Source organism: Limulus polyphemus, unplaced genomic scaffold (genome assembly GCF_000517525.1).
Source record: "Limulus polyphemus unplaced genomic scaffold, Limulus_polyphemus-2.1.2 Scaffold1433, whole genome shotgun sequence".
Classification (NCBI taxonomy): domain Eukaryota; kingdom Metazoa; phylum Arthropoda; class Merostomata; order Xiphosura; family Limulidae; genus Limulus; species Limulus polyphemus.
The window spans coordinates 198,783-211,733 of record NW_013667043.1 but is presented as its reverse complement, the minus strand read 5'-3'; the positions used below and the strand labels follow the sequence as shown (position 1 = coordinate 211,733).

At 35.0% G+C, this 12,951-nt stretch overlaps 1 protein-coding gene across 2 annotated transcripts in view; it reads left to right on the top strand.

Annotated features, from left to right (window-relative positions):
- Window positions 1-12,951, top strand: part of LOC106463538 (ral GTPase-activating protein subunit beta-like) — an 87,733-nt gene that overhangs the window by 66,069 nt on the left and 8,713 nt on the right. The window contains exons 9-12 of one of the 2 annotated variants that reach the window (XM_022391077.1): window positions 10,320-10,392; window positions 10,593-10,760; window positions 11,507-11,645; window positions 12,138-12,326. In XM_022391077.1, the coding sequence (XP_022246785.1) occupies window positions 10,320-10,392; window positions 10,593-10,760; window positions 11,507-11,645; window positions 12,138-12,326 (569 nt within the window). Of the gene's footprint in view, window positions 1-10,319; window positions 10,393-10,592; window positions 10,764-11,506; window positions 11,646-12,137; window positions 12,327-12,951 lie in introns of both variants that reach the window. The other variant, XM_013923583.2, reaches the window with a different exon arrangement.

The window sequence follows — 12,951 nt, the reverse complement described above, 5'->3', positions numbered from 1 at the left end:
CGCCATAAAACACCAACCAACCAACCATTCTCAATTTCAGAAGGATATACCTAAATAAATTTTCAATCTTCACTTAAATGTATGACGTGACACTTATTCAATATGAATTGCCCATTTTAAGTTCTCCTTTTTATCCCTGTATGGTCTTCTGAGTTTGGTCTAAATTACAAACTTAAAGTATAGATATTATTAAGACATAAATGTATAGATTCCAATCTCTTCACTTTACTGAGGTATAACCCACATGCCATACCCTCCTATCACATCCTGTTTTTTCAAAAAATGTCAGTAAAATTCTCTAACATTTGCTATTAAATTGTTTATGCCATAGGAAGAGAATATTTTAATTTATTGATTTACTTGTAAGAGTAGCTTTCTCAAGTGTCAGTTTTTGAATTATTCAGCCTACAGGTTCATTGTTGTTATCACTAGGTCACCTCTACTAAGTAAGTGAATTATTTTAAGGCACTTATAGCTTAGTTAGAAAGCCAGTTAAAGCATAATAGTTTCCAAAACACACTTCTCTTCTTTGCTCATCTAAGCATTGATATGAATTCTACTTCACTTGCTTCAGTCTTTATATCCCACTATGTCACCTCTAGTGATTTTAATCTTGTGACTCTCTCCACCTATGTCAATGCACCCTGTATATCTGATCCTTATACCAGCTCCCCCATTATCCTTTCTTATTCATTTTTTTCTATGGCAAAAATTATGAAGACTGTGTTACATCTTTACTGTGTGTTGCTCTTCAGCACCATTACTACATTTCCAATGTTTTCTTTTGAACTATTTTATATCTTATTCGTGGGTCTTAAGTTTATTGTTTATTTTCTTGATTTTATGGGGAAAAACTTTTTTTTGAGATGTTTTTCAAATATGAATATATGTTCTCGTCTCAGACATGGAGCCGCCTGATGCCCCTCCTCTTCCATCTCACAACTTATCTGGGCATCGGGGGGACACCTTCTGTAGAGGACATACAGTTACCTATACACAGAGAGGTTGAATCTTACATCCGGTCTCATGTCTTTTCCACTGTTCACTCTGAGGCTAAGTTTGTATAAGATCAAGGAGGACTAATGAGAATTTAGAAACTACTTTTCCAGGACTTTCCGTTTGCTTAGACAGCTACTGATGAGCCTCAAATGGACATTCTGCCTCCTGCAACCTTTTTACAACTAGTACGCCATGTTTCTAATGTTTTGAGTATTTCTCCTGTGATTTATAAATCCTCACCTTTATTCGGAGAAACTAATTTGTCTGATTACCAGGTCTTTCCACCTTTACCAGACATTGCTGTCCATGCAAGGAGATTTACAGATCAGTTAAGGGAGGGTGCTGCCATGCCTTGTCCTCCTCAGTTATTGGATCAGCATGCCTTGATTTCCATCGCTTGGAGACCTCTTATTTGTATTGTCAGACCCTCTACTTCCTACTTGGGGCTTTAGACAAGATGCCACTGTTCATCTTAATCAATCTCAGTTTCCTAAAATTTGTCTGTCACTTACAACAGTTTTGCATTTTTTATCATATTTGCAACTGTTTTATGAGGCCTATCATAGATCCTCTGCTCCAATTTAGGAGGATCTTATTTATTAATTGACTTCCAGGTAAGGCTATTGGCTTCTGCTCTCTTCTTGGTATCTTGGTTGGTTTGTTACTGGGATCTTTTAGAGAGATATGCCTTATTGGATCAAGTTCGTCTTCTTACATTGGCTCTTAGAGAGCTCAGAGAAGCTTCTTTTCTCAGACAGTTTATTTTTGTGGGAATTCCAGATTCCATGGAATCTTAGAGTAGATATTGCCTGTCTACATTCTTCACTTTCTACACTGGCTTTATGACTGCCCCAAAGTCCTTCTACAACATGGTTTACTACATCTCCCATTCCAGTTTTTAGGCCCCCTGCTTCAGCTCCATGATCCATTGGAACACAAGGGCAATTTTGACCTCACCAGAGTGGGGGGGGGGGGTTCGTTTCCAAAGATGGAGTGCAGATTTTGGTATTGGTGACTACCTTATGGGGTCAGGTCCTGTGAGGTCTTATCTCAGAGGGTTTGTGTCAGTGTGAGAGATATTTACCACAAATCAGTGGGTCATTCAAGTTCTCAGAAGTGGATTGGTCATTCAGTTCATGTCTCCTCTACCTAAAACTTCAGCAGTTAGAGAAGGAAATAAGGCTATCTCTCCTATTCTTCTGTACTCCATTTCACATTTGTATGACCTCTTGGATCCAGATCATCTTTTCTGCCAGTTTCGGGCTATCTGATGTAGTATGGTGAGCACTGAAGCATTTGTTTATTCATTGGGATCCTATTGTGTCATGTGACTTATCCCCTGTCACTTTGACTGGTTGGATTCATCAGTTGGTTTGTAAGGCTTGCTCTGAACATTCATTGGAGGAATGGAGTCTTCTTCAGGTCTCATCTCATCAAGTTCAACATCTTGATATACCTGGAAGCTTGGTTATGTTGACCATTGGTGTAAGTTGTACAGGATGGTATGTGGACCACACCTAACATCTTTATATCATACTATTTACATGATTTAGCCCTTTCCTCCTCAGATGGGTTTAGGCTACCCCCTATGGCTATTCTATATGCCCCAGCTCAATTGTGACAAAGGTAAATGACTTCATTTCTTCTGTGTTATTTTATTACTTTTCAGGGATCCTCTCATCATTTTCATTTGGATCCCACTCAGTGGCAGATGTTGCCTGGTCGGGTATGCTTTTTCTAAATCCACACTAGCTATCAGTAAAGTAATAAATAGAATTCCTGATAACAGTGAGCTATGTTGAGATGGAGTGTTCCATAAGACCACCTTGGCACTTTCCAGGTGGTACACAATTATTCAGCACCATACATAATATACAATACTGTACTGCCACTCATGGACTATCATTAGCAAAGCATAAAGGGATTTTGCCCATCCCTGCTGATTCCTGGATTGAATAAATCAGGGTTGGTTTGCTTTTTAAAATAGGAAACATGGTTCACCTATTGCACCATCTCCTGAGCATCCTATCTCAGGACTCCTTAACACAAATTCTCCCTCCATTTTTCCATAGTGGAACATGGGAGTCCTTACAACTTCCAATTTCTAGTTGCTGGAATGATAGACAGAGGTCTATTTCTCCTGAGTGATGTTTGAACACTATTCCACTCAAGGTGAAGAGGGCGAAGCTGGAAACTCTCCCACCCTTAACCCTGGATGGTTTTCCTAAATGTTGGGTGTGGAGCCAGTCCAGTATACACAGGAGCCTTCTCGTAATTCCAGTTCAGAGACTTTGCTATCCGGTTGTATTGAACGTGGCCATTCTTTTTGGTCATTCTATTACTTTTGCATAATCATAGAAGAGGGTCCTTGACTCCTTGTAATTCTGTGTGAAAAGCACCAAGTCCTTTTCCACATCCTCCTCATAATTCCGGGGGCAGGAGGTGTTGCCTTGCCTCTCAGTTTGGGGAGTTAGAATTTAGGTGCATAATCACAGATCAGATGATGTCTGTTTTCTTCAGGTTGATTGAGGCATGAATGGCCACTTAATTCTGAGTTTGGTTTGTTGCATTCTGTGCTTCTTTGGGTTGAGGGAAAGGCTTGTTCAATTAGGTGTTGCTTACCATGTCTTCATAATTCTGGAGGCTCACATGCAACCATATGTAATTTTCAGGTTGGGTTCCAATAATACCACATTACCAAAGAAAAACAAAATCAACAGCAGTCCTTATGCCCTAGCTACTGCTCCTTTGATCTAGCTTTGGGTCCACAATCCTATAATTCCAATGACAATTCATAGGACTCTTGTCTGCATGGTTGGGGCCTGGATAACTCTCGTGAGCACATACAATATTTCCAGACCAGATGAGTCTGGTTTTGCAGAAGGAACCATTTTTGGAATAGATGTCCCTCCTTGCTTGTTTATTGTCATGATGTTATGGTTTGGCCTTTACCACCCACATTTTAGATTTGATATTATCCGGGCAAAGAGCATACCTGTTTCAGAAGTAGTGCGGACTCCACTAGTGTACTATACCATATCTCAATTTGCATAATTTTTCTACACGGATACTTTCCATCTGGATCTTGCCCTCACTTGCCCCTCCACCTTGTCAATGTGTGATTGTGCCTAAAGTGTGAGTGAGGGTAAGTGTGTTTCAGACGTTTACATTTTCCTACACCGCAAATGTATTTCTGATAATATTTACCTCATCTCACATTATCCCACCCTTCCTCCCCACTAAGAGCCGGTGTTTGAGACTGTGGATTGAGTCAGTCTCGAAAAAGTGATAACATCATCTAAATAAAATGCTTTTATGTAGTACCAGGATAGAGAGTGCAATGATGTAGGTGGAGAGTGTCAGGAGACAAATATCGCCAAGGGCAATTAAAATGGCCAGTGTTCGGATGTGATAATTTTTCCAGACTCAAAAAAAGTGAATAAGTAATAATGGGGAGCTTATATACAGATCTGGTATAGAGGGCACTTTGACATAGGTAGAGAGAGTCACAAGATTAAAACCTCTATAGGAGATATCGTGGGGTATAAAGACTGGAGCAAACAAGGCATAATTTATACTAATGCTTAGATGGGCAGAGAGTCACAAGATTAAAACCTCTATAGGAGATATAGTGGGGTATAAAGACCAGAGCAAACAAGGTATAATTTATACTAATGCTTAGATGGGCAGAGAAGAGAAAATTTTGTGGGGATAAAACTAAAGTGTGAGAGGGGCAAGTATTATTGGAAATACATTTTTGGTATAGGAAAATGTAAACTTTGCTGAATACTAAAACTATTTTACCTAGTTCTTTAAAAAATTATTTTTGTCTAATTTGAATTCTAATAATGCTATTTTGCTTGATACATTAAGAACGACTAAAATAATAATTTGAGTAATAATTAATATGTATTTGTTACTTTATTAACATTTTTATGCTTATACTGTGAGGTAAAAACAGCTGCTGCTATGATTTTGTCTGGTTTATGAGCTCGTTGCTGTCCTAATTTAGGAGCTTCTTTTTAATAAATTCTTGAAAATGTTAAAAAAGAGAGAGAGAAAGGGGGCCCGCCGAGGGTGTTTGCCACGGGGCCCGTGCTGGTTCTCGACATTCCTGATGTGCAGGCTACTTCCCATAGACACTGGTGAGAAAAGGTACTCTGCATGCGAGACTTGGAAGTCTGCTAAAACATTGTATGGGGCCTGGGGTGTATTTGAACAACAGAGAAGAAATGTGATATTTACCACCAACTATAAAATGTTAATGGTTTTACCAACATTACTGTCCCTATCTCCAACACATCTTTATTTTACTGATTGTGCACCCATGGACTTCTATGCATTTCGTTTGTCTAAACTTGGTCTTGTCTTTGTACAGTGAATGATCTATGGAAAAGTTGTCACTGTATGTTGTACAAGATTGACTTCACCATTCTTGATAAATCTGGTTATAGCTGAGAAGTTGTGCATGATCATGGTCACCAGGTTCAAAACAATTGAGAATAAGAGTAGTTGTAGAATCAGGGGTGGTGTGGAACATAGCTCTTACAAAGTATGATTAGTGCTTTCTAATCAAAGGATATAATATTCATACCTTTCTACTTCCCTTTTTAACACTAGTCTGATATACTTATTTATGATGTTTTCCAGAATATTTGACATTTGAGATTGTGATAATGAAAAAATTGTTTTGTAAGCTACATGTGTGGGTGTTTTATGATACTTTTTTAATTCTTACAGGATATCCATATACATTGTTACCCATTTCTTAAACTTTTCTAAATCCCATAAGATAAAACATCATTTGTAACTTTTGTTTTTCCTTCTGTGAGTGATGTAAAGGAAAATACCATTTCCATTTTTAACCCTCAAAAGTCACATCATTGTAGTATTCCAAGAATAAACCAAGCACAGAGACACATGATTCTTGCAATTGGCAAGTATAGTGATTTGTTTATAAGTAGAACAAAAGAAACAAACTCTGTGATTTCAAATGAAAAAAAACTTTCTTAGCTGAAAAGAAAAGTCTGAAGAATGACTGATTATTGTAGTGGAGGACCCTTTCATTGCAGTTAAGGTTAAGATAAATGGATAAGGTGTATTTAAATAGAAAGTAAATAAGAGAACCCGTATTTGATAAGATAAAGTGATGATAAATATTAATTGAAAATCAACTGAAGGCCATAGGTAAGGATTATAAAAAACTATGGATACACACAGTCAGCAAAATTAGTGTCAGGAAACTCGCAAACAAAACTTTCACAACATGTTTAAATTCTGTTAAGAAGGAATCAAATTTACTTGAAAGTGCCAAATCTCTCTCACAGTTCACATTGTTTCTGTAACTGACACACACAGAATATCTCTATTCTACGTGTTTTGTTTTTCTAGTGAAAGTTACCCCCACTTTCATCTTTTTTACCATTGTTGTTTCTAAGAATTTGAACAATATGTTTTGGGAATGAGAACAAGTTTCTTTTCACAAATTCTTTGTCAGGTAATTAACTTCTGTATGAAACTGTTTTTTTATAATAAAATTCGTATGCTCTTTTGAAAAAAACAAACAAATTATGAATAATAGTTTACAGTCATCCAATTTTCTTATATTTTTTTTGTGGTGGTCACCTAGAAATATGAAAATACAACTAGGCCTTTATCATAAGTATGGTAATGCTTACAGTAGGAATGGGGTGGATACACAATACATGCAGTACAAACTATTTACTCATATACACCTTTAACAACCAAATAATAAATCTTCAAAAGTATTTTAGAGACACACTTAGGTGATAAACAAACCACATACAAAATTACAAGTGATAGACCCACAAAAAACTCACAAAACCACAAATTTCTCAGTCTCACTGACTGACTGACGTTGTTGAATGTATCTAGCTGTTTAACAAACAGACTTACCATAGTTATAAGTGCACCAAATACAACAATTGCACAGGGACAACGTGATAGTGCTAGTATTTTTCAATACTAAACATTTGACATACATTAGGTAATACCATAATGTTATGGTGCACACCCATACTGATGATATACATAAAGGATATCAACACAAATGAATGATTGATGCATAAGATCATGTCACCTTGTATGAAAAAAGTGCATGAACAAGTGGAAAAAATATTTTTTAAAAATTGAAAGTGTATGAATTGGTGCACCAAAAAGTGAGGAAACATAGTAGGAATGGACATGTTGTAATAAAACTTCTCTGTACAACCTCACAAAAGTCGCAAGTAATTGGTAGCTGTGATGGTGAGTGCTTTGGTTGCCTTCTTACTTATACTATTTCTACACTATGTAGTAACGAATCCTACATCAAAGCATCAATTTTAGATGCTATCATAAACTTTTTAGTAGCCTTTACTGTACTACTAGATTGGCGTCAGTAACTTATCACTGTCAAACTCATGACTAGCATTTTTCTCAGCATCTTTACAGAGATGCTAGGTGTTGGCTCTGTTTTTTTATAACTCTTTTATTTGTGATTCTCAGTACTTACTACTAGCTGACTATGCTTCATCTAGCTATCGACCTAATTTTGCAATACAGGTGTCTTTTCTTACGCCATTTCTTCATGTGTGTATATATACCACACCCAGAAACCTAAATTTCTTTGGTTTCTTTCTTAAACTCTCTTGAACACAAATAATACTGAAGGAATTGTATGAAATTACTTAATAATACTCAACTGCTTCTATAGGAAAAGAGTTTCCAAGACATGGTGGAATGTAGGAAGGTGCAAAATCAGGTATTAATGACAGCAACACACGCTTAGTGTTTGAGACATGTAGTTTCTGGTAGAATTCAGTTACTTCACTGTCTGATAGAACTAGTACACATGGAAGTTTCAGTGATGATGACTACTTGTTAGGTGTCTGTGATGCATTTATCTCAGAATATAAATCTTTTCACATTGATTTTGTAGACATGAAATTGATGTCAACTATCACTTCATACTTTACTTTCTTTAGTCCAGTAAGGAGCAATCAGTAAGCTAGTTCTTGTGTTGCAGTTTATGAGTTTTACTAAATCATTTGCATAGAAAACATGACTCTCCAACATGACCTAACTCTGCCATACAATCAGAATGTCTTCCATGGCTTCAGTGGTGTGGCACTTAGTCTCTGGGAATGTTGTACCTGTAAAATGAAATATATATATATATATATGTTGACCATTTATCTTAAGTCACATAATTCATATGGTAATTAGATATTATGTGTAATTATAACGGATATCTTCCTTTAGGACAGATTATTCACTAGATATTAAAATTATTTTAAATTTACTTAAAGTTATTTTAATTCGTCTATATTTCTATACAGTAGGTAACAACTGTTGACTTAAACTACTGCACATATGTAATATTACCTGTGTTCTCATTATGCTGTGATTGTTAATAGTATGGTGACCTACATCCTTGACCCATCTACACACAAACTGGTTATAGGTCTTAAGATATTTGTTAGCTTTCAAGTTATTCAATGTGTAAGCACTCTGGGTATGCACAAGATAACAGACAATGTCTGGGTACGATATGTCTTTTGTTGTTATTTTGTATGGGTCAGTTCCATCAATTAACTGCAACTTTTCAGCAATATTGTTGCAATAAACCAATGAACCTTCTTGCAAAATGTATGGTGTAAACTCTTTCTCACGATTTCTGTACCAGTAAAATGATGTCCCTGGAGAAAGTAAGTTCTTAGCCCAAAGTCTGGACCCCAAAATCTCTGAAGAATCCTTTGGAAGGCCCAAATCTCTCACCAAATCATGAAGTTCATCTTGTGTGAAAAATTGTGGTTTACTAGATGTTTCAGGTTGAAAATAATCACTTTTATCATTTTTATTGATATCAGATTCAGAATCAGATGAAAATTTATCAAAAGTCTCCGGTAGAGTAGGTACACGTACATCAGGTCCATGAGCAACAGGTCTTGTAGCAGATTGAAGGTTCGGATAAGAAATTGACTTTTTATTTCAAGTGTTGTAGTGTTGCATATTACATGAGCAATAATATCAGTCATCTCCATGGCTTCAAAGCTCACACCAGACCATTGAAATTCCAAAAGCCAAAGACTTTTTCTTACCTTTAGTCCATTGTTTCAACTCTTCAACACAAATAGTGCAAACTTTGTGCAGAGTCCATGATTTGTCTCGGTCCCCAAGTTTTATTCCAAAATATTTTTTTATGAATTCTACTATGTTTTTTTCTTTACAACAAATTTACCACAAATATAACAGGATATGTTTGGATCATTTACACAACCTCTTGTTGCTATAGCGATGAATAGATAATATTGAAAAGAAAAAAACTAATCTCAGAGTGCATGCACAAACAAATACTATCCAGAAATGATACTCCATGCAGCCTGTTAACCATTTATATAATATCAGTTTGTTTCTCATGGGTTCTAGAATGATGAATAAGACTCTCATGTCTAGAGAAATCTATAGCCAGTGGTTGTCAACAATTTAAGTATAACAAAATGTGACCTGATTTCAATGAAAACAATTCACTTATGTAAAAGTACATATAACGTTTTGTAAAAAAATCTGTACAAGATGGAGAAAAATTTATATAATTTTCAGATTCAGTGTACAGGAATTACTGTAGAACACGCAAAAATTTCAAGACAATAAAACCATCACAGGCCTGTGTTATTGATAGCTTGAAACACAACATGATGGCCAGTATGGAGTTATCCAGATGTAGGTCACATGACTGAAAACTATCTATATATTTAGAAAGTAAAGAGAGAGTACTCAAATTGTCTTAAAAATTGGAGGTTCATTTTTTTTAGTCTGGGATCATATTTCTTCAGTCTTAGAGTTTAAATAACAAACTTATTCATTTGTGTACAGAAACACGTAATGCTAATATAATAGCAAGTTTTCATTTAAGCATAATGAAAACTATTTTATTTAGAGAACATACATCATGTTTCAACAAAACATTATTCTGTCTTCTCCAGATACGATATGTACAGCTAAGCATACTGGATATCATTATGCATTATTACCATTTCCTTGAACTTTTGGCTTAACCTCAGAATTGTTGTCTTCAGATGTGCACAAGTTCCTTCGTTGTACTTGAAATAATATTCATTTCTATTTAATTTTACCAGTTAACAACTAACTACTTTTAATTATACACTTTAAAAGATAGTTCTGTGGAACCGAATATTATATCAGTATTCTAATCTCCATCATATTTTTTTATGGAATGTTTTTCATTGTGTAACCAACATCACTGTTTTTAAGGAGATCATTATCTTAAACGTTTCTTGTTTCTTTTCTGTTTCTAGTGTATGCCAAGATTTCCAGACTGCAAGACTTCTTCTGTCTCACCTTGGGTTTTTGTCACAAGAGGCACTCAAGGTCAGTAATGATCAGAGTACCATGAGACAAACAACATGAAATAAATGCTAAAAGTTTGATCTTTTTTCTCAAACTGTGTATATTTCACAAATAAAAGACACATTTTATTAAACTTTTGCTTTGTGTTGACCATAAAAGTATAGATCTTAGTCATATATTATTTTCCTGTTTGTTGATATTACAATCCATAATTTTTATAGGACTCTGCAACTCAGTCATTTCCATCATTTATCCTCTTGGACCAGTCTCATTCATCCTTTGGTTCTCAACTTGAGGCATTGGACAACATTTCTACCCGAAGCAGTGATACAGTCTTCATTTTCTATGTAAAGAGTGGTCAAACTACTGCACCTGACATTCTTGATAATGTGGTATTTTTTTTCTTAATATGTATTTGCTGGTTGTTGTAGAAAATGTTTTCTCTCTCTCTCTTTGAATGTAAAGTTATTAGTTCTCTTTGAGAAATGTTCTCTCTCAGAATGTACAGGAATAATTGATTCTACTCAAAACATCTACATGTCATTTTCTTAGTGGTTCCACTTGTACTTCAGAAGTGTCATCTGTTACTTTGTAGGTTTTGGCTCAAGTTCAGAAATGTTACTCGTGTTTAGATGTGTATGTATTTGCTGATTGTACTTAAAAAATGTCATATGTTACTTTGTAGGTTTTGGCTCAAGCTCAGAAATGTTACTCGTACTTAGATGTGTATGTATTTACTGATTGTACTTAAAAAATGTCATATGTTACTCTTGATTTTGGCTCAACTTTAGAAAGGTCTTTAGTTTTGTGCACATATTAACTGATTGTACTTGATAAATGACATCTTTGAATTGTATGTATTATTTATACTTAAGAAATGCAATACCACTTTGAATATGTAGATATTTTTTCTTCTTGTCACTTGTTGAATATCAGTTCTGTTTGAGAAATTAACATGTTTCAAGGAACATATTTATGTTTGATTAATGAAGAAGTAAAACATTCCTATTTTCATAAATGAATGCATACAACAACGAATTTGACAAAAGTTATACCTCATGTGAGAAAATATTTCATTCATTAAGGTGCTATTATGTAGGTAATTCAAATTTTTCCTGTTCATTGTTCTTTGCAGCTCTCCAACAGAAATGTTCATCCCCACTTTCTGGAGTTCTTGAGGTCTTTAGGCTGGCCAGTAGATGTAAGGAAACATGCTGGATGGACTGGGCATGTTTCAACAGCTTGGAGGGTTCTTCCTAGCAGTGACATTCCAGGTACTACAATAGGTTATTTTTACTTTATCTCATTATTAAAGTGTATAAAATGTAACACTTGTGAAAAGATAAATGCTATTTTATGATTTTCTTTCATATATTGTTTTCTAATTTATTTCAGCAAATGGTTTAAATTAGTGAATGATGATCTCATTGATGTTAATTTAGCTACAATTTCCAGTGATAACAGTATTGTTTAATGGTATTTAAACTCTGCCAGTATGCACATACCGTGATAAGTACCTGTAAAAAGCACTATTCGCAAGTTTTACCTTTATTATATATATTTTTTTTTTCTGTTTTCTCTTCTCAATTGTAACTAAAAGGAATACGTCTCATAAAATGTTTTAAAACAAGATTATGTTTTAATATGGTAGATAATAACATCTGATCATCTTAACTTTAAATTTGGGATAATTGTGTTAGAGTTTTTGTAGTGTAGAAGTCTAGTATGTTTAAAGGTTATATTATAACATAGCAACTTTTGTGTAGATGACCTTCCTACTGATCATGGTGGTAGCTTATATAATGGACACCACCAAGTTCTGTATTGGTCAGATGTCTCATCAGAAATAGCTTTTGTTGTGCCATCACAAAGAACATCTTGGAGGACAGATTCTGAGGATAACCAGAAAGACTCTGATACTGACTCATTAGCTGATGTTCTTCTACGTACCAAAGGCAGGTTGAAGTTTTATGATTATATCCATCTGTTTTGCAAGGACCTAGTTAACCAAGTTTTATAAATTTTGCATTTTTGATAGTACAATTAGTTGAATCTATTTCTCCAGAAAATCTTCTTGAGAAACAAATCTCTGAATATTTGACAGAAAAACAGCTTGAATTTTTTTATAAGTAACATCTTTATTAATAAATCTTAAACTGTTTATTTGTTAAATTAACTAATTAAACAAGTATTTTTGATAAATATTTATTTCTTGATGTTCTAAGTCCTATCTTTCCTATGAATTATTTGTTCTACTCTAGAAACACTACCTGTCTTGTTGTTACTACTTTGTTTTCCCATATCTCCTCTTTATATTTAATTACATACTATTTTTAGTGTGAATGTCATAATCAGGAACATCTTTTGATATCTCGGAGCATATAAAAAACAAAAATGGGTGGTGAAGCTATAAACTGTGAACAGGCCCGGCATGGCCAGGTGGTTATTGCGCTCGACTCGCAAACTGAGGGTCGCGGGTTCGAATCCTCGTCCCACCAAAAGCTGTGGGAGCGTTATAATGTGACGGTCAATCCCACTATTTGTTGGTAAAAGAGTAGCCCAAGAGTTGGCGGTGGGTGG